Here is a 23,849-nt window from a genome sequence, read left to right on the forward strand (position 1 = left end):
GACTATACTCATTAAACTGTTGAGTTGTTGCAATATTATTTGAATGAATTATTATATTATTGATTATTATTAAAATAATCTACACTTTGATGAGAGTTATAGGAAAGATGTCTATATGGGCATGATTTTAGCAGCAGAAAAGATGTGTTCTTAACCTATTTTACTGAGAGAGAAAAGTAAAAATAGTAAGTCTGGAGATAGAAAATATCTTCGGTAGAATAATGGCTATGATACAGGATTTGTGAATATAAACCACTACAAGTCTTAATGAGATTCAATAACATAAAAATATGCTTCATAGATAATTTGATTATTTTAATCACCACAGATTTCCTAAGAAGAAAATAAACTCAAACTGGCTCATAGAAAAATTTACTTTCAGCGATTTTCCTTTTTATGATAAATTTGTCAAAGTAAAGAGTTTGATAGTGCAAATCCTGGAATGAGACTATCCTCAGTCAAATTTCAATTCTACTGTATAGTAACTACATGACCTTGGGCTTCTTAATTTCTCTCAGCTTGAGATCTTTGATATATAAAGTGTGGATGATAAGAGAAACTATCTCATAGGGTTATTATAATTAAAAAAATACTCAAAAGAACATCAGCCACTAGTAATTGGTACCTATCAAATTGATGATTTTCATGAATCTTGCGTACCTATTTCTCATCTTCCTAACAAATCTATATTACCTTTATTTCCAGGAAAAGTGATTGAGCATTTCTCATGATGTCTTACAGCTTATTATAGACATTCAAAAAGCACATAGTTCTCAGTTTGCACATATTTTCCAGAGAGTAGAAAAAGAAAGATCTTTTCCCAACTCCTTTTATGAGGCTGACCTAGTCATGATACAAAACTTATTGAGGATAACATGAGAAATGATTAGAAACCAATTTAATTGATTAACATAGTTGAAAAATTATCTAAAATATGTTGGCAAAATTATCAAAGTAATGTAGTTTAAAAAATAATATATCATCACCAAATTGAAGTTATTCCAGAAATAGATCATCATGTCAAAGGAAAAATAAAATTTAATGGATACAAAAAAAGCTTTTGAGAGAGAATTTAGTATCCATTTACAATCTGAAAAAAAAGGAAAAGAAAGAAAGCAAAAGTGTTAGAAAGCTACGAAGAAAATATACCTTAACTTAAGGAAAATCATCTGCACAGTAACCTAGAGGTAAAAAAAAGAATATTTAATGACCATTTATTGAAAGTCTGCCTTTAAGATTAGGTACAAACAGGGATGCTTATCAAAACCACTTTAACTCAGTGCTTTCCTGGAAATCCTAAGGACTGTATTAAGACTACAAAAATAGATAAAAGGAGCAAGCAGTGGAAAGCTAGATATAAAATTGCCATAATATTTAAATAAGATTTTCTACAGTATTCCCTACATATTTTTTCCTTAGGGAACCTCATGCATTTCTATGATTTCCAAAATTAAATCTCTCCCTCAGTATTCACTCTGAGGTTCAATCTTGTATCTCTAACTCTATAGTCAGTATCTCCTATTAGGTTTCTAACAGCTGTCTCAAAATTAAGATATCTAGAAGAATTTATTGATTTTCCCTGACTTTAAATCTGTTTCTATCCCATTCTTCTCAACACCATCTACTTAGAACTCAAGCCAAAATCCATGAATCATTCTTTGATCACTTGCATTCAGTCCATCAAGTGCTATAGGTTAGACTCCCCGAGAATCCCAGGCTTACCCACTGACACAACCCAGGTTTATCCCATGATCGGGGCTGTGTCAAAACACTCCCCTTGTCTTCTTTCCTGGGTATCCATGAGTTCTGCCTATAAGCCTGCTGCTGGTCTTCATGTTCCCCAGCACATTTGTGTGCTATAGTAGGCTGCTACATCTTATAGTAGGCTGCTACATCTTCATGCCTTCCATGGCAGCTTGAACTCAATAGTTTCCTCTTTCCAGTACATTAATGCCAGCATTCTTTCACCATATCATTATTTTTAAAAGATTCTCTCTGGTGGATTATTTTTTTGTCAACCTCTGTAGAAAAAAAGTCAAATGGTACTATAGCTTTGGTTGTGTTAAATCTCTTTTCCAGTGAGAAATATTTTTTATCAATACAATTCTTTTTTAAGAAGTGGCAGTTGGTACTGAAACATAGGAAGAAGTAATGGCAGTGTTCCATAGCTGTGACTAATATAAAAATGTGGTTTTGTAACATCTTGTATTCTCTGACAGCCTCTTGTGGGACTAGTAATTCTAGTAAAGTCTCTCCAAGGTCATATATCTGAACAGAAATCACCTAGAAAAAAAGGGTTCCACATTGTTGAGCCCTTCACAAATATTCTCCTCTTAGTGGCAAAACCAGGATGAAAAAAAGCAAAATATTATAATAGTCCAGTTTTCAGACATGTTTCTATAGACTAAATTTTAATCAAAATAAAACCAAACCCTTATCTCTTTCTTAACTTTATATTCCAGAAGTCATTAAAAAAGAAACAAAACACTAAAACAAAAGAAACATAAGGAAAAAATGTACTTTATTAGGAACTCTTTTATTGAAAAACCTTGAATGGCTTAAAGAATAAACTGAGCTCTCCAATTAGTTGAATCTAAAAGAAGTTGTCTCCTTGTCAGACGAAATTACTCAGAAAATCAGTGGGAGATGAATCCCGGTTATATGAGTAAGCCAATTGCTAAATTTAGGTTGCCACTCTATCTTTACCTCCCAGAAAAAGGGTTATATCATCTATGGTGAATATTCAATTGCATTTTATTTGTCAACTAATTTTTTTTCAACATACTGGGTCCTTGAAAATTTTCTACCTCATTTGAACAGATGTACAAAGACATAAAAATCAAATTGGTAAATTTTCACCCACACGTGGTAGGGAAGCATGTTAAATATCAATTTATAAATAAATTTCTATGAGTAGAAAATGTAAAAGTCAGAGTAAAGACTGTAAAAATTGGTTTGTAAATTGTGAGTTTTCTATAAATTTTATTGTCCATGCTTTGACTATGGTATTTCATAAGTAACAGAATTTGAATTAACGTTCATGAATGAAAGGAAGAATCATACCTCAATAGTAAAGTGTTGACTGAATGAAATTTTCTCCACTTCACAACTAAAACATGCCTAGAAGAATGATTCATTATACTAGAACAGTAGCAGTTCTGGGAATTAAAAAAAAAATTAAGAAGATTTCAATTGCAATACAAATTAGAGTATAGACAAAAGTATTTTTAACAATATCATTGATAATACTGTACAAATATATTTCTTATTGTAGGTAGTTGTGACTACCATTATTTAAAAATAGTGTTTATAATACACACACGTGTTCATCTGTGAATATGCATGCACACACACAAATCTTGGGGAAAGGATGTGACTAAAAATGAAGGCCTTGTCTCATTTTGCTGAAACACAAGACATCCCAATGCTTCACTTTTTTCTACCTAGACAAGAGTGGAAAATATTTCCAAGTAATATAAATATTGGAAATTATGTTAGCTGTTTCTAAATAACATATGTATGTGCAATGCTTGACTTTCACCAAGTGGTAAGGTGTGAGTTTTTCCTGCTGAATAATTTCTTCATTTCCCATATAACACCCACGTAGATATCAGTTTAAATTTCATTCTTACAACCTACTTAAGAACATAATGCTTTGAATTCCTACAATTTCAAAAGATGAAATACCCCAACTTTGAAAATTCCCCATTTTTGGATAAAAATATTCTCTTTGATGTTTGTGTTATTGCAGAGCTCAACAGAAGCCACTTAACCTAAGGCCATGTTCAAGACCAGCACAATTTAGAGAGTCTTTAAATTTTTTCTTTCTCCGCTACTTTTTACTTTATAAAAAAATCAAACATGCAACTTAAAAATTATACAATGTAAACTTGTATTCCCTTCATTTACATTCAGCAATTAGCAGTTTTCCACATTTGCTTAATCTTCTCTTCATACACACACACACACACACACACGTGTGCATGTGCACACACACATTTTAACTTCAGTGTGCTTTTCCAAAGAATGACATTCTACTATATACCCAGCATAACATTTTCATGCCTAAGAGGGTCAGATATTTTCATGGGTCTTGTATGTATTTAAATGTTGGCAGTTATCCCCAAGATGCCTTTTATAATTGCATTTTTACAATTCAGTATTAAATCAGTATTTGGAGGTATTTGGGTGGCTCTGTCTGGTAAGTGTCTGCCTTCTGCTCAGGTCATGATCTCAGGGTCCTGAGATGGAGCCCCCAGTCAGGCTCCCCGCTCAGCAATGCTTCTCCCATTCCATCTGCCCCTCCCCTTGCTTGTGCTCTTCTCTCTTTCTCTTTTACTCTCTCTCTCAAATAAATAAATAAAAGCTTTAAAAAATAAAAAATAAAAAAATCAATTTCTCATTTTTCATTGCACTTGCTTTTTCATTTTTTTAGATAGAAGATTAGTATAGACAGGAATGAGTCTTCCCATATACCCTTCACATCACACAGCTTCCCAGGATGTTAATTTCTTATATAACTATATCCATTTAATCAAAAGTAAAAAATTAACATTGATGTGAATTATTTAAGTGAAATATTATCTTGTCCTTCATTCCTCCTAGCAAAAAAAAAAAAAATCAATAACTTATTTGTTTTACTTTTTTTGTAGATTTTAAAATTTTAATATCTTGGTCTATTGAATAGCCAAACCAGCTTTCTTGTTTGTTCTCTTTGACACTTGATGAAATTGCCATTGAACATTAGGTATTTCAAGCCATTTTCTTGTGGACCCCTTAAAATTGAATTAACTCAAAGCATCTTTATATTTTTCTCCATTAATTTTCTTATAGTCTTGTATTTCTCCAAGACTCAATTGCATGATGCTGAAAACCAAAGTAGTATATTCCTTCAATGTTTGGCAAGTGCCAGGCATATTCTATTATAACCCAGATCTATGATTTTCCATCTCTGAAGTAGTTTCTTGATAACAATGATTTATAAAGAAGAACAGTTATATCCTCTTTCACTCTCATTTACTCATTCAGAACATTTTATTGAGTCCTACTGTGAACAATTTGTTAGTCTAGGTACTAGTGGTGTAATGATTAAAAAAAAAAAAAAAGATGGACTAGCTGTCTGTTCCAATGGCAGATTTTATTTTCTTTACCTCACCTTTTTTTTTTTTTTTTTTTAAGTTTTATTTATTTCAAAGAGAGTGAGATAGAGAGTACGAGCAGGGAGAGGGACAAGCAGGCTCTGCTACTGAGCGGGGAGCTTGGTATGGGGCTTGATCCCAGGACCCTGGGATCATGACCTGAGCTAAAGGGAGACGCTTAACAACGGAGCCGCCCAGGTTCCCCTACGTCACCCTTTTTTTAACCAGTGAGCCAGCGTACTTTTACGTTCTGCACCCACTCGAACAGAGCCTGTTTTTGCCACGTAGAGCTTCAGCTGTGACCTTATGATCTTCCTCCCCTGCCCTTGTCACCCTCCATATATACCAAAACTCAGGATTCTAATTATGTATAAGTTTCATCAGATTTTGATTGATGAATTTAGTCAATCTGATAGACCTATGTAGGTAAAGTTTTCATGACTTAATATATCTTTATTCCTGAAGTAATTACTTTTGTATTGAAAAGTCTCTTAAAATAAGGAATGAGATCCTAATACGAGGATAATATAATATCTCAATGCTTTAATAATATCCTGGGATGTTTATTTAACATTGCCTCAAGACAGACTGCATGAGAACATACTGTGCACACACAAATGTGTGAGAGAGACTGTGAATTAGGCTTTACTAATGAATGGGAATGTTGCTGGAGAAGTAGGGAGTGACTGATGACAGTTATAAGTAAAGGTATAATGGTTTAACCAGATCATAAAGTAGCTCCAGCGGAAGCATGGAGTACAGTGGAGATGACACAAAGAGCCTCACAGGAGTGATTACTTAGCAAGCTATTAGGATGTCCAAGTGAGACAGACTGAGGGATTGAACCAGAGTGGTGATGATGGATGAGGAGAGTGAGAACAGATTCATGAATCACTTCAGATATATTCTGTAAACCTAATAATCAATTGATTGTGGGAATCAAAGAAAGTGAAAAATCATTTTATTTTCTTTTTGCCACCTTAATCTCTTTTTTGTATATCTTCCCATTTAATAGAAATTGTATTATAGTAGCTTACTAATTGACTTTGAGTTGCTTAGATGTTTAATTCTAGAATAGAAACTTCTCTTTTTGCTTTTCTTTTTTTTAAGGTTTTGTTTTTAAGTAATCTCTACACCCAACATGGGTCTTGAACTTACAGCTCCAAAATCAAGTGTCACATGCTCCACTGACTGAGCCAGCCAGGCACCCCTAGAATATGAATTTCTTAAATGCTTTGTATCTAGTGACAAGCACAGAGCTCGACTCACAGTATCTTATTTCTAAAAGTATGCAGACTATAGTATAAGAGTTAAAATCTTAAAAGATCCAGTAACAATGTTCAAAAGTAATACTATAACTCAGTAAAATTAAAATATGTGACAATATATGAAATAGTGAAAAGGGAAAAAAAATCTGTAGTTTTTCTGCATGTGTAGGGAAAACCCAGTTCTTTCCTCCTGTGTTTGTCCCTTGTCTGTCTCCTTCATTAGTCACATAGTCACTAACATATGTTTACATAATTACATGAAGGTTTCATGAAGAAATATTATGAGCTACACACAACATTTAAATAAAGGTCCTTTATGGGATGCCTGGGTGGCTCAGTGGGTTAAGCCTCTGCCTTCGGCTCAGGTCATGATCTCAGGGTTCTGGGATCAAGTCTCGCATTGGGCTCTCTGCTCAGCAGGAGACCTGCTTCTTCCTCTCGCTCCACCTGCCTCTCTACTTGTGATCTCTCTTCAAATAAATAAATAAATAAAATCTTTAAGTTAAAAAAAAGGACTTTTATTTCAGTTTTATTTATTATAAAAATAAATGTAGAAAGAAGCAAAATGTCTAGCAATATGAGACTAGATATATGAGATACATAGATGTGGGGTGTATATGTATTATCCAACCATAGTCCTTACTAGAAATTATATTAAAATGAAAGTCAGTATAAATGGAATAAGTAAGATATGCAATTCCTTAAAGTAGGGTAATAGTTTTATTAATATAATTCACATATAATGAATTATATTTCATTTTTATATAGAAGCGTAATACTAGTAGAAGGTGGTTTAATAGTTGTTTTTAAATTTATTTATAGATTTTACATTTTTACATTTTTTCCACAAGGTCCAAATTATCAAGTATAATTAATGCCATAAAAACATTTGTGAATGTTAATATCTAAGGACGGAGTATGTTATTCACTTTATGACTGGGGGTTATGTTTGTATAGACTATAATAATTTGTATGAGCTGAAATTTCATTAGGTTGGTAAAAGATAATGTATATGAATTTATGAAATTGTGCAATTAGCATATTATTATATTTTATAACCCGTGACAAATGCCATTTGATATTTTAATATAACAGTTTCATTCGTGCCAAGTTCTCATTTAAGCCATTAGCTATTCTGTATCCTTATATTTATACAGACTAAAACTGATGATAAATCAGTAGCTACTTCCTTCTTGAATGTTAACTCAGCTTCCAATGACAAATGAAAAATAAGGCAAAGTTAAAAAGTGATAGCTATTTTTAAAAAATCACCAAGTTGAATGTAAAGAGCTGAGATGTTATTTCCAACAAATTTTGGAAGTGTATGTGTTTGAAAATAAGGAAAAGAAATTTGTAACATCTTGAAATTGTAGATTAGTAATTTTGATGAAATTCATTCCTCTGTGGATTGTGTTTATTCAACATTCTCTGTTTTTCAGCTTACTACGACTCAGTCTTGTCCAGGACTAAAATAAATACGTACTTACATACATACCTATGTACATATTTACATATTCAATATCATAAAAGAGGTTTTCTTGAACTTGTGTGATAAACTTCAGATGATTACCTCGTGTAACTTCTAGGTTAAATAGTATGGGGTCTTTTCTGATTTTTAATACACAATGCTAATTTGCTCTTCAGAAATGTATAACTTACTTTTGCAAAAGTGGGCAATATTCCTTTAACTCTTGCCCCTTGGGCAAATGAAAATTAATATTAAGAACATTATTATTATTATTATACTGATGGTGGCAGTCAGCATTTATATAGTCCTTATTATGTTCAAGGAATAGTTCTTTGTTTTGTTTTATTTTGCTTTTTTTTTTTTTTTTTTAAGAAAGGGAAAGACTCTTTAGTAGGCTCCCTGCCTGATCTCATGACCATAAAATCACAATCTGAGCCAAAATCAAGTCAGATGCTTAATTGACTGAGCCCCTCAGGTGCCCTGGACTACCGTTCCAAAGCACTTTTTGTAGATTAACTGAATTAATTTTCATCACTACCTTGTAAAGTCATGTGTTAGTTATCTATCGGGGTGTACCCATACCAATCCCAAAGCTTTTTGGTGTAAACAACACATTTATTATCTCACAGTTTCTGTGGATCAGGAATTTAAGAGGACTAATGGTCAATGTTGCAGTGAAGGCATCAGCTGGGACTACATGAGGGCTTGACTTGGGCTGGAAGATCTGCTTCCGGTGTGGTTCATTCTTGACTCACATGGTTGGCAAGGTAGTGCTGGCCATTGCAGGAGGCCTCAGTTCTTTACCTCTTGGACTTTTCCTTAGGGCTACTTGAGTGTTCTTATGATGCGGCTGCTGTCTTCCCCCAGAAAACATTGACCTACAAGAGAGCAAGGCAGAGACCACAATGTCTTTTGTGACATAGCCCTCACTGTCCCACCCTGTAACTTCCACAATATCCTATTGGTTACACAGATCAGCCCTGTTCTGTGAATACCAGGATAGGAGAGCCATTATTACTCCAGGACACTTGATACCATAGATAGATTTCATTAATATGGCTGACTCTTGACCAACATGCATTTGAACTACAGGAGTCTGCTTATATGTGCATTTTCCCCCAATAAATACAGAACGGCACTCTAATTTTATTTTTCTTATCATTTTCTTAATAACATTTTCTTTTCTCTAGCTTATTTTGTTGTAAAAACACAGTATATAATACATATAATATACAATATATGTGTTAATCCACGGTTTATGCTTTTGGCAATGCTTCTAGTTAATGATAGATGATGGATAGCTAAGTTTTAGGGCAGTCAAATGTTCTATGTGGATTTGCCATCTATGCATAAGGTTGGTTCTCCTAACCCCTGTGTTGTTCAAGAGTCAAGAGTATTCTCATTTTGCAAATGAGGAAATGGAGACACAAAGATATTAAGTGAAATGTGGATGATGCTGTACTAAGTGGTAGAAACAGGTATTTAATCCACGTTCTCTGTCTCTAAAATGTGTGCTGTTAAGTGATATGTGGTATTGTCTAATAGTTTAATTTATTTTGATTTTCAGTTTTTGATTACTAAGAGAGTTGCACATTTTCATGTACCTATTGCCCATTTCACTTCTGTGTTCATTCATATATAAAATACATCCCTGTACTCTTATTTTCTACAGAGATGACTATTTTTCTCTTAGTGAATTATAGAGATTTCTCATATTCTAAAATTATGAACGTTTTGGCATTTTAAAAATTGCATTTTTTTTTTCAGTTTGCAAGTTGTCTTTGGATTGCATTTATGGTGCTTTCAACTAACAAAAATTTTGTCTACTTTTTTGTACCTTTGTGCTTTTTGCCTCTAGATTGTTCATGGATTCATCTTTTAATACTTCAAATCAGTTTACTTTTCCAAAAGTTACTTTCTGTAAGACAGAATTTGTAGGAGCCCCTAGAATTATCCCTTAAGGCCAAAAAAGAGTGGGTGAAGTGTGAATGACTGAAATGCCTAACTTATGTTATTTCTTGGAATCTGTTGATATGAATATTATGTCGAAGAATTGTAAGAGCTGTTTGGTGGAAAGTTGATGGTATTGAAGAAGAACACCCAAGTGGGCAAGGACTCATTTAGACCTAACATTTGGCTCAATTACCCATTAAATCAAAATCCCTTTGCATTGAGGAATTCCTTTTAAGTTGCACATGTCTCCTGGTAAAACTGAAATTTCAGTCTTCTTTTGTACTTTTACTTTGTTCAGATTGTTAGATGACCATCTAGTTGAGAGTAGCATCTATCTGTCTACCTATGTATCTATCATCTATCATTTTTCATTTAGTAAAATCATTTGGAAGGAAAGGGAAAGATTTAGTTATTATGGGAGACTGTCAAGAGGCAAGCAGTTGCTAATAAGTATGTACTAAATGTCTACTATAAGTGATGTGAGAGCTTCCTTTGCAATTTTGTCCAGAGTAATGACACTACCAAAAAAACAGCTGTCACAGATTGCACATAACAGCTATAAATATGGCCACGGGTTGTCATGTGTCTGGGAGAATCAGGTAAATTGTAGCATCTTCCCTTATTGGTAAGGGAAAGGTGTGCAGTCATATAAGCTCTATTGCCACTTATTTATTTTTATAAAACAAAACTATTTACTTGGTATGAGACTATAGTTTTACTGCATGCTGCCCTCTGTTATTTCAACCTGAAGTTTGTATTTTTATAAGACAGATGTAAATGACTATATGTATTTGTCTAATACGGTACTAAGCACAGTTGCCTGAAGACTACATGCTTAAACACATGGGATTCAGACTCATATCTTGTGACTCCAAATCTCATGACCCTTTAAATCGAGCACAGGACAACACTTACATTTTCCTACTTTATCATACATTTTTACAAGTGCTAAGAAACTATATTTTAAACTTCATAGAATGCTTGATTCAAAAGATCCATTTTCCAGTTTGACAAGAATTCCCAGAGATTTAGAGTGAAAGAACTATGTAATGGATATACCTGTACTTCGACATCATCCCAAATACTTCCAGGCTTATCTATATTCTTCAAACCTCACTCACTCTTCTTTGTTTCTGTTTTGCTTATTCAACCTTCCATTACCACCTAAACACGCTCCTTCTGCCTCCTGAAGACTTTTAATGCAGTGCTATTAAGTGCCGATCGAAGACCAGTGTCAGGCTGCAGATGTTTGCTAGGCTACAAGTTAAGTATAGCAATCGAGAGTAAGCATTTAGCAACTTTGATAGCAGTTCAACGTCACTGTGACATCCAAGTGCACCATCAGTGTGTTATCTCTTTGGAAAGTGAGTAGACTCCTATCAGAATCATAGGTGAGTCATGCGTGGCATGATTTCGGTGCCAGTCATGTACAATAGAACGACGTAAGTGTCTGCAGTGGGTTGGAAATTAAGAAAAAGAAAAAAAAAATACTGGTTCTTCATCACAAAGAGCTGAGGAGCATTGCTCCAAAGCGTCATCAGTGTGGATTCTCCCTAGGCCTCACTTTCCTTTCTTCTCTTTTGCCCTCTTTAAACAAACCAAACTCTATGGGTTGTCATTTCAACCAAACTCATAATACTATACTAATTTCCTTCGTTTTTATGGCTCCAGATTGGAAAAAAAAAATATGCACACAAACAAAATCCTACATAGATGGATCCCCTTTTCCTGCTCCTTGGCCTCATGAGCATTGCTGGAGGAAAAAAAAAAAAAAAAGAAATCACTTAGTGGGTCCAATTCATGTTACCACAAACTCACTTGGGCAGCTGGGAGGCCCTTAACAGTGTGGGTTTTTTTCTTATCAAAATATTTCCACTCTTGTGTTACAATCTAAGACTTTATCTCATTTTTCTAAATGTTGCTTTGTTTTCACTTACCACTTCCTGCCTTTCTTTTATTATAACACAATTTTCTTCTCATCTCTATACCAGATCCCATTGCCAATGCTCTGTCAGCAACTTTGTATTGTTTTCTCTCCTTAATCTTCAGACCTTTTTTGTTGTTAATTTTCCATAAAAATTTAAATATCCTTCTACCTCCCTGATTTTTTAAATTAAATTAAATTAAATTAAATTAAATTTTGTTTTATTTTATTTTATTTCAGTGTTCCAAAATTCATTGTTTATGTGCCACACCCAGTGCCCCATGCAATACATGCCTCCATAATACCCACCACCAGGCTCACCGGCCCCACCCCCTCCAAAACCCTCAGTTGTTTCTCAGAGTACACAGTTTCTCTTGGTTTGTCTCCCTCTCTGATTTCCCCCAACTCCCTTCTCTTCTCCATCTCCCAGTTTCTTCCGTGTTATTCCTTATGCTCCACAAGTGAGCGAAACCATATGATAATTGACTCTCTCTGTTTGACCTATTTCTTTTTTTTTTTTTAAGTTTTATTTATTTATTTGACAGACACAGATCACAAGTAGGCAGAGAGGCAGGCAAAGAGAGAGGAGGAAGCAGGCTCCCCGCTGAGCAGAGAGCCCGATGTGGGGCTCAATCCCAGGACCCTGGGATCATGACCTGAGCTGAAGGCAAGAGGCTTTAACCCACTGAGCCACCCAGGCACCCTGTTTGACCTATTTCACTCAGCATAATCTCTTCCAGTCCCTTGCATGTTGTTTTAAGAAAATTACTTTTGTCCACTTTCTTCACCGTTCAAATAACTTATTCTTAATTATCCTTAAAATCTTCCTTTAAACATCACCTCCTTGGAGATGCTTTTTTCGATTTGCTCCAGGGCAGGAAAGGTGTCCTTTTGTATCCCCTAATAGCCCCTGCATTTATTTTTTTTTGTAACATTTATCACAGTTTAACAGTATATTTGCTACTAATGAATCTAGAGATCTTTCCAAATCCCTTTGAATCAGTGACTCAAATCATTTTAGTCTAGCTGCAATTTGTGTGTGTGTGATTGCAAAGTAACAAAATTGATTTCAAGGTCAAGTTTGACTTCATTCCTTCCAAACTGCCTCATTAAATGATGGGTATTTGGGGAACATAGTGGTTATATTTTTTCAGTTATCAGTTTAATTTAGTGGCTGTTTGAGCCATTTGTCCATCTGGTAGCAAGCAGTAATCCTTAAAGTGGGTTCAGGACAAAGGAAAACCACTAGAATATACCACTTATTTTAATCCATTTGTTTAATCAGTTTTAAAGTTGTTTAATTTTTGTAGAGTTCTCTGTCAGTAGTTTGAATTTAAATTAATAATAATGGATTTAGGCAAGTTATTTTACTTCTGAACATCTGATTTGTTATCTGAAGATGGTTTAATACCATATACATCATAGAGCTTTTGTGAGTTTTAATAATATATATACAAAATACATATGAATCACTTAGCATAGAAACTAAAATATTGTTTGGTATTATTATTACTATTAAGATGATTCGATAACTGTATTCTTAACTCTCAATAACTATCATGAGCTACTGAGAAGAGAATACATTAAGTTAGAACCCAAAGAAATCAGAGCCCTGAGGACACTAATTTTTCAAAAAATATTAAAACTGCAATATTTCTGATATGTTTCAAAGAAACAGAGATTAATAGAATTAACTGTTCTGCTCTGGAATACAAGAAACTTGGTTCTCCTGAGCATTTAATTAATACGATACATTAAAACCTGCAGCATTAAAATAATGCAAGGATTCAAGCAATTGGAAAATCAAGCAAGCTTCTCATACTTTATATTATTGAGATATAATAAATCTGTTTTATAGGGTGCTGCCAATCTCAAATGGAGCTGAATTCTCTATGTTTAATAAGCATTCTTATATTTAGATCCTGTGAAACTAAATGACTTTTAAAGGTTCATTTAAGCCTATTCTTAGATGATTTGTAGTTGAACGGCTCACTATCCTAGAACTGGCAAAAGTCTCTGTTGTATGATCATGCATGTGTGTGTGTGCACACACAGGCAACATACACACACATTCACCGATTGGTTATTGTATTGATTAAAGAGACAGGGTCAAAATCAAGTTCAATTGTTAGAGATTATCCATTCTCCTCTAAGGAAAAAAAAAGCAATTTTCATAGCACTCGACCCTCTCATGCTTATAAACAGTCTAATAAGCAAAGAATGTGTGAGATATTTTATAACACAATTTATTCAGTCAGTTTATGTAATAAACATATCCCCATAAAATGAAAACAAATAGCAGTTTTTAAAATTTACCCTGTTCGGTGTTCCTGTTTAAAAGCTCTTTTCCAAAGGATATTTGATTTCTGTAAATCACAACCCTGCATTGGTTTAGTGCATTTTCCACTGTTGTTACTGCTTTCCAAAGATCTGTTACCTAGCAACTGCATAGAAGAAGCTTCTAGTATTTTAAATCATACAGGAGCTCAGAAAACACTGAGGCAGACTTTAAAAAAAGATTCTGACTTGTTAAAATGTAATTAACAATTTTATTTTCCTTAAAGTAAAAGGGACTTGAAAACAGATTTGATTCATAAGTATCTATAAACTTGTATCTTTAATTCTAAGTGCTTATTTTAAAAGCCCCTTAGATTAAAAATAATAAAATAACAATAAAAAAGAAACCAAGAATCTCACACGATCCTAATATTTTATAAGTCATAGTTTTTGAAAATTTGCCTACTCGTTGAGGTAGCTACTGTTAATAGCTTGATTCCTGCTCTTAAAATTTTCTGTGCTTATTCAGACATACATGTGAGCATATAAGCTTACAGGCAGAAGTCAGCATTTTTGTAAAACGAGGATCATGTTTTAATTCCAGAACAATAAATTTATGCTATATTGCTTTGCTACTTACGTTTTTAAAAATGTATTGTTGGCATTATTTCAAGATAGTTTATTGACGTCTTTGTTTTTAATAAGCATGATTGTGAGCTTATGTACTTGTTTAGAATTCTGAACAGCATTTCATACTCATTGTCTACCTTTCTTCTCAGAAAATCCTATGAGGCACATACGGTTACTATTCACATTTTAAAAGTAAGGCAAATTAGTCTCAGAGGGATCAGTATCTGCCCATGGCTTGGCACACTCAGTAGTGACAACACTTGATCTCCTGTGCTCATGCTTTAACAGGAAGCTACAAACAAGAAGGTTCTAAATCAAAACAGATACACAGAAACTGTAAAAGGATGAGAAGAAGACATGAGATGCACATCATTTTGAAAGAGGACATGCTTTCTTCAACAAGGGAGGAAAATTAGACACTATAAAGAAAAAAAGGGACCGATTCTATCATTGCTAAGGAATTACGTCTGCATAATCAAGATGGAGTTTTTGCCATTATGTGGTCTCACCAACAAGAAGGAAAGAGTTTAGGAAAGGTGGTTTTGTCCACAAAAAAAATAAGATGGTAGCTGGACGGACCTAGTGAAGTGACCATAGCTAACTAAAGGGAAGCTGGAAAATGTAATTTCTACCTGGACAAACATGCACCCAGCAACAGCTGGGGGATGGGTAAGAGGAAATAAGAGCTTCTCTTACTCAAAGGAAGAAGGAAGGAATGAACATGGGTGATAGCAGTTTCAGCCACAGTCCAGATCCTTATACACTTAGTAGTCCTGTACAATATTTTCCCTATATATTGAGAGACTCATCCATTTATATGAAAAACACTCCACAGAGCTGTATCAATTACTGCATCCAACTCAAAGCCCAGGACTTCTGGATAATGCAATTAGTTTTAGGTGTGGCTTCTCACGGTCTGGCAACACACACGCTAATAAATTAGTTAGCTACCTCTACCCCTACTACTTATGCATATAAAATAGTGAAACAAGATAATTTTGGTAAAATATCGGTGTTTAGAAAAAGGAAGAACTGGAGACACACAGCAGTTGTTGGTCCATAGCAATGAAGAAATCCTGTCAGACATGAATGGTAGAGACCTCGTAATAAATTCCTTATTAGACACTCATTCTGCTCTTAAGGAGTAACTCCTTTGTCTTTTCGTGTCTATTCAAAGATATTCTTTATTCACTAGTCTCTGTGGCCACAGAAAATGTTCAAATTGGAGCAGAGTTCTTTCATTCCTTTCCATGTGTCAGTAATTGTGCTCCAAGTTCTTCTCCAAGGACTTTCTTAAACCTGCTGTGTTTACTGGTTTTTGTTGCCCTGTTCATTTCTCCTTCTTGATTGTAATGACAGCTACCTTGCCATCATCTAAAACAGATAAGTTTGAGTGGGAAAACAGCACTTTAATCTGATTCTTGCCACAGGCCTGGCTTTATTGGTTTGGGAGAAGTCTTAGTGGAAGGCCTCTCATAAAGACTCTGAGAAAGTATCATCACCTGCTGTTCAGGGTATGGGTCACTTTTTTGGTTCTGCAACTGTCCAGATTCTTTCTTGGACACTTGTTTTAGCTTTCTGGCTGTAAGAAATAATGCCCTGTTTAAGAGAGCTTTATTCCTTTCTCTCTCTGCTTCCAAAGTGATCAGTTCTTACCTCGGGTCATCTCTTTATGTACACCTGACTAAAATCAGCAAGGCCCTGCCAACCACACATTTGTATTCTTCTCCCTTCCAAGCATTTCTATAGACATGTTTCCATAGATATGTTGTTTCTGCATACAGAGGGGAAAATGGATAATAAGGAAAAATAGCAATTTCTGTTACAGATATAATTCTCCATTATGCATTTTCAATATACTTAAATTTTATATAACATTGTCTCACATTTTTTTTAAAGATTTTATTTATTTATTTGACAGACAGAGATCACAAGTAGGAAGAGAGGCAGGCAGAGAGAGAGGAGGAAGCAGGCTCCCTGCCGAGCAGAGAGCCCGATGTGGGGCTCAATCCCAGGACCCTGGGATCATTACCTGAGCTGAAGGCAGAGGCTTTAACCCACTGAGCCCCAGGCGCCCCAAATCTCACATTTTTAATTAAAAAATTATTTGATAAAAATTGGCAGTTTGCAACTGGGAAATATCCCAGAAAAGAAAGACAAGTAGCAGAAATTAAAAAAAAAAAAAAAAAGAGAGAGAGAGAGAGAGAGAGAGCCGTTGGTCCCCTAGTTTACTATTCTTTCCAACACTGTATGGCCATAATAGTTAATGATATTGATAGCCATGAAAATGATTCTCTCAATGCCCTAGACTTGTGTACCTATAATTCCCCTATTTTGAATGTTCTTGTTCACCGTCCTATTTCAGCACCCGCTTCCAGAGGGACACGCCACGAATCATGTCTTACTTGTTAATGTGACGCTTCCATAATCTCTGTTCCTGATGACCCTCTTTCTGACCACTGCCTCTCATTCCAGTTCACATCCTCTAGTACAGAACTCCACCCATCTTTTGACTACACCGGGACTTAAAATTCATTGATTCTACCAAACTTTTACCATTATTGACAACTGCAGATCCTGCCTTCTCTTCTTAACCTGTTTGAATTCCATAGCACACCGTTATAATCTGTTATTTTAACTCATCCTCAGTTAATTGACCTTTAGTTAGACTTGTCAGAAGTCACTGTGGTGAATTTTCTCGGTCTTCTTGACAGAAGATAGTGTTTACTTCCATGAATTTGAATGTGGCCTGAATAAACAAAATAAACAAAAGATAATGTGCAGACTATTCCCACTTTAAATTCATGATCCTTGATTTCTCAGGGTCAGCAGCTGACAAATATCATTTCTGTGTTTCACTGTTCTGTTTCTTCTTCCACTCTCTGAAGCGACTGTGCTGTATTTTCTCCTCTTACCCTCCGGCCTCTCCTTTACTCGTTATTCCCACCAATTTCACAAAGAAAACAGAACCATAAGAAGAAAACAGAATTTTCATAAACTTATACCTATACAATCTACCTCCCAACCTGCATGTATACCCGTCTGTTCTGCCTCCCCTCATATTATTATAAATGAGCAATTTTAGCAGCGATGTGACTGAGAAAAGTCATGGAAAGGTAGTATAGTATGTTAGTAAGGTTACCCAAATTCTGCCCGTGTATGAGTGACATTTTAAGGAATGTGAAATATATCCTATAAGCTTTAGAATTTATGGGAGGTCTTTAATCTGTTTGGCTTATAGCACTGTCTAGTTATTGGTGATAACAGAAATATTCCATATCTACATTGTCTGATACTGTAGGCAGTTACCACAAATGTTTTTGAGCACTTTATGGCTGTTAAAAGATGGCTAGTAAGAGGGAGGAACTGAACTTTTATGTGTATTTCAATGTATTTAAATTTAAATGGCTAAATGTGGTGGTGGCAGCTCTAATTGGACAGCACAGTTTTGGAAGGGTAATAAAATGCTGAAGAGTTGGAAGACATGAAAAGTAGTTAAGAAGCTCTTGCATTTGTCTGGGTGAAAGATAAACATAGTTTGAATAAAGATTCACAGTCCCTTAGCCAAAACTCCAAAATCCAGAAAATTCTGGAAAAAAAAAAAAAGGCAAAGGAAAGGGAAGGGAAGGAAAAGAGGAAGGAAGGGAAGGAAAGAAGGCTGGATGGATGGATGGAAGGGGGAAAAAGAAAAGAAAGAATGGGAGAGAGAAAGAAAGAAAAGCATTTCTGTTGGTGGTGAAATCACACCTGACCTGAAATTATTTGGTAGCAATCCTCACACTGAATTTTATTTTTCCACTTAGTATTCACACATTTAGCTGCAAGAATAATTCTATGTTAAAGCATAGGTTGCTCCCTACATGTATTACATAGGGTCTGGTAGATAAAGCACATTGCCTTTCTAAAATCTAAAATAATAATAATAATAATTCTAAAAGCTGATATCTGGCTCTTAAGAATTATGGATAAGGATTGGAACCCTCTAACAAGTAGGGACAGTGTAATGGAGGTGGAGAAGGTGGGAAAGACAGAGAAGACTTTATTGGTATGTTCAATAAACCTTGGCTATCATATGGCATTGAGAAGTGAGGAGCGGAGTTGCAGTACTTAACTGATTCTGCAGCCCAGGGACCCCTGTGTATTCATTCTGTAGATATCCAACTCACCTACAAATTCAGCCGTCTATTTCTTAACATAGCTAAAACTATTTTCTGGGAATATTTATTTTCTTAGAACTTTACACATTGTCTTTATTTCTCATACCAACTGTAATTGTTTACTTGGGAAGGAAAGTCCACCCCCCCAAGTAAACAATATCTTAATCACTTCTCTAAAATATTACTTCTATGGAAAATTGGATACCTGGTATCTGTGCCCTCATTGCTGTATGAAGTAATAGACATGGGCTGAGTAGCATCACCTCCCTTTAATGTGGCCTGCAACCTCTCATGTGTCCCCACCTTAGCACACTCTCTTGCTTTTATGTCAGTGACTTCAATTACCATTTATTATCTTTCCTGATTGAATCCTATCATCTCTTGCATTTATGACTGTAGGTCCTGAGGTCAAAGTACAATTTTAATTTAAATGTATTTTAGCATTAGTTTTTATTGCCTGAAGTCATAGTTGTTTTGATTGTACGAAATCTATTACCACTATATAAATGTTATCTACCATGTCTTTTAATAATTCTAAGTATGTGTGCCATGTGACTATGAATTTGATAAATCAATAATGCTTTAAATCAATACTACTGCATTTCATACCATAGAATTATCAGAATTAAAAGGTACTTTATAAAGTCCCTGAATTGTTTTCCATACTGCGCCTTCAAACTATCTATTTACCTCTCACCTCCTTGTACAGATGAAGAATAGGAAAAATAAACATTTTGCTGAAGGCTGATGATTTTATTAAAGACAGAAGGGGCCACTTAACTCATAATCTAGTACTCACTCTCATGAGACATTTTTCCTGGGGAAGATTGCACACGTAAAAATATCTTGAAGACAAGTGTGTTTATGTGGAAACTTCTGTAATTTTATTTGCTGTTTTATTTTTCATATTATTTTAAATTAGTACTCTCCCAAGGTAAATTATTCTAATTTACCTGTTCTATTTCAAACAGATCACGTTGTTTGTGAAGAAGAGTTTAAATACGCCATGTTAGCTTTAAACTGTATATGCCCGGCAACATCTACACTTATTACACTACTGGTTCATACCTCTAGAGGGCAGTAAGTATATGTTTTCTTTAAGATAACTCATTTTTTAATTGTAAAAATAATAATAATAACAATAATATAAGTGCAGTCCTGTGATTTAGAAGTACAGTAAGCCAAGGTATATAGCTAGATATGTACCTATACAACACTTGTATTTGTGTGAGTTATCTTCATCTGACAGACAGATGGATAGATAGATAGACAACTATAGACCAGTTAAGCGGTGGGGTGGGGGGTGAGGGGAAGGGGGAGGGGGAAGTGGTCTAAGACATATAAAAAACTGGCAGTTATTTTCTGTCTTTTCTAACTAATCTTGAGATAATTTGTTTCATCCTAAATTCTAAGTGTCTACATCATTCGTTAGGTCTAGGATTAGGACACTGTTTCTATTTTCAAGATACTTAACAAATAAAACTTTAAAACACAGGATAATGACAATCGTTAGTATGAGATCTTGAAACCATTTTTTTCTTTTCCTGAGGTAAGTTTTTATTTTAAAGCTATACGTACACGATTGACCTCAAAATTAAAACTTTACAGTTACTATAAAATAACAAAGTACTTGATAAAATTAGCAAGTAACATAGAAGAAATCACTTTTTTATATGCATTTCAAGGTAGATGAGGGAAAGTTCTAAGACCATTTTGTTGTTCTATGAGAGAGTTTGTATTTGACTTGGATGATCAAGGAAAATATAATCCGTGAGCACATCCCCACTCTTATTTGAAGAGACAAATGTTACATTGCATTTCATACCTTTTCTTATTCCTTATTTAGTATTTTAGACAAAGTGTTGATTTTCTAAGTAAATTTTACTGTGGTGCTTATGAATATGATTATTTAAAATTAGTAAGTTAATTAATTGTTATTTAAGTGAAGTGTCAAATCAAATAAATCAAGAAGGAAAATTCTTTTTGGGGATTTAGTCTTTTTTTTTTAATTTCTTGGAAAATAACAAATACCCTGCAGTATTTTCAGGTAGATTTTACTCCCTTATTTTTAATTATGTCTCTGCTCTATTGAGATAGTAAGATTTTCTGAGGAGCAATTTTCTTAAAGCTCTAAATGAAAATATTTCTATTCTCTATATTTATAAACCTTTAATTTGTGCAATGGAAAAGATGTAACAGGATTATGAATAAATTGTTTTTCTTTGAAGAAAATAATTTCATTTTAATGAAATTAAATAAAATACTGAAAATGACTTTAACACCAATCAATGAAACATTCATAGAACTCATCACAAGGGTTCATTATTTTTCCAAGCCCTCTTTGTCATGAGATGCAACTTTAGAACCAAATATCTAGTCTCATTTTATTGTTGTAGAAATGATAAAAATGAGGCTCATCAACACTAACATACATCATTAATTATAGACTTGTTAAATTGCACTGTCCTAGTCCTAGTAAATACTATTTATTGGCATACAATATTGCCTCAGTGAATAAATTGCTCTTGCTCTAAGTTAAAAAGGCATTTCAATGATCCTTAAAATATGACTTTTCCCAATACACTTAAATGAATTTTGCCTTACTACAAAAGAGGGTTGTCGAAGACATTTTTTCCACATAATTAAGGATTTTCTTTGAATAAGATTGACCAGCAAAATTACTTCACAACTGTCACCATAAATGCTGCAGTCCACCAGAATAACTTTATTGGGCCATAATTTACGTACCATACAAACCACCCCTCTATTGCATACGATTTAATGTTTCTTGGCATAGTCACAGCCTGGCGGAAACATCACCACCGTCTAACTCCTGAATCTTCTCATCACTCCATTTTATAAATGAGAAGTCTGGGGCACGCCATCTAGAACAGCATGTCTGACTCAACACTGCACCTAGTTCCTTCCTTTTTTTTTTTTTAAATTCTAACATTTTTAGCTGTAGAACTTAATCCCCAAGATTCTCTCCTTGTAATCACAAAATGTCTGCTTTGCTTTAGGCTATTCTCCTAAGTAGAAGGAGGGGAATGACAAAGGTGCAAAGTATTGCCAGCGGGGACTACTTGAAACTTTCCATGAAATCCAACCATTGCATTTTAATGTCTTAAGATATAGTTATATTTTGCACATTAAAATATGAGTTTGCTTTTAATTATGTCTGCTAGGAATGTAAATAATTTTAAAATTAAAAATTTTGTATACGCACTTTATATATAAATATTTATTTAAATTTATTTAAATTTATTTATTTATTTAAATTTATTTAAATGTTTTTTATAATAATTAGGTTATATATTACAAGAATAAAAGACAAATCAAAGGCTCTTGTGAGGAGATATATTGATTCATGAAAATAACTGTGAAAGCCTAAGTTTTCTGTGTGAAATACAAAGGTCATTGCTCCTTATTAGAAAGACAGCTCAAATGCGGTGATTGCAAAATTGGCACTATTAAAAAATATTATTAAGTATATCTGTAGTATAGTTGTTAATTATTATTACTTTTTGATAGTTGGCCCTTTACCTGAATTTTAACATACTATTTATCAGTGAGCCAAAATCAAGCCTATTATTATAAAATATGTGATCCAAAAACTTCTCTCACTAAAGTACCAACTAAAATTGGACTTTCTGGGAAGTACATATCCTAATCACAACTAAAATTACTTCTGTTTGGTAGTGTTCATGCTGTAAATGGGGCTCATAAATTTAGGAAGGAAATGTGACAGAGATAAAAGATCACCCACTCTGGCAGCTTGAAATGGTTGACTCACTAACTGGCAAAGTTAACTATCACTGAGCCAATTACATCCTCCATTTCATTCTCAATCATATTTTATGGAAAATTTGTGGTAATAATTTTCTCATCCATTACTTTATTCATTTATTTGACAATTATTTATTGAATGGTTACTCTGTGACAGAACCATACTCTGGTACGGTTTCAACAAGGAAACCAATAGAAAAATTCCAGCTGTCATGAAGGTGTTATTCCAATTGGGGAGACAGATCAAAAATAAATATGTAAAATATATCTCACATAGACACACATCTAATGATCTGAGAAACAGCAAGTGGACTAATGTCTCTAGAATGGACGGACAAGAAAGGTAGTAAAAACTGAGATCTGACAGGGAAACACTGGTCCTATGGCCATTATAAGGGTGGTGCCCATCATTCTCAAATGAAAGATCATTGAAAGATTCTGAGCAGAATAGTGATAAAATTTGAATAAGAGAAACAAACACATGACTTCTTGGTTGAGCAAAAGCAATTAAGAGATTATGGGACTAATCTAAGCCAGAGAAGTTAAATCTTGTCTTGGGCAAGGGCACAAGCATGGAAGTGATTAGAAGCGCTCAGATTCTAGATGTATTTTGAAGGTTTTGTTGTCAGGAATTGTTAATTAGATGTGGGGTGGAACAGAAGGAAAAGAGTCTAGCATGACTGCAAATTTTTGGACCAAGCAACCAGAAGAATATAATTGTGATTTACCACAATGAAGAAGACTGGGGAGGATCAAGATTTTCATTTTGGACATAATTTAAGGTACTTGTTAGACTCCCAAGATTGTGTCTAATATAGAGTCTGGAGCTTAGCTACACTGATGATAAAAATTTGGCTGTCATCAGCATACGGACACTTTAAACCATGAAAATGGATGAAGTCATTTCACAGGATTATTTTGAGGATTAAGTACAGTCATCCCAGACCCTAGTAGGTAGGTACTCTTTAATTCTCTCATTGGCTCTATTTACATGTATCAAGTGAGTCAGATTCTATATGCATCAAAATCATTTTTTAAATTTGGTGTCAGGGACAGTTTGAGTGTGGCAGGAGAGATGCATTAAAGACAAAGCAGGACACCCAGAACCATATATGTATTTGTGATGGAGAAAGAAAAGACTGAGGCCACGCACACATGTGTTTTTTATTTAAATTAGAATATGTTTGTAACTTTATCTGGATATTTTTTGGAACAAAGAATGACATTAATGAGCAAATATTTATCGCA

General features: G+C 34.3%; 1 protein-coding gene across 5 annotated transcripts in view; it reads left to right on the forward strand.

Moving 5' to 3' along the window:
* KCNT2 (potassium sodium-activated channel subfamily T member 2) overlaps positions 1 to 23,849 on the forward strand; it is a 344,381-nt gene that overhangs the window by 198,989 nt on the left and 121,543 nt on the right. For all 5 annotated transcript variants that reach the window (XM_032872884.1, XM_032872885.1, XM_032872886.1 and 2 more), the window contains exon 14: positions 19,787 to 19,895. In XM_032872884.1, the coding sequence (XP_032728775.1) occupies positions 19,787 to 19,895 (109 nt within the window). The remainder of the gene's footprint in view (positions 1 to 19,786; positions 19,896 to 23,849) is intronic.

This window comes from Lontra canadensis, unplaced genomic scaffold (genome assembly GCF_010015895.1).
Source record: "Lontra canadensis isolate GAN:19392208 unplaced genomic scaffold, GSC_riverotter_1.0 scaffold46, whole genome shotgun sequence".
Lineage (NCBI taxonomy): Eukaryota > Metazoa > Chordata > Mammalia > Carnivora > Mustelidae > Lontra > Lontra canadensis.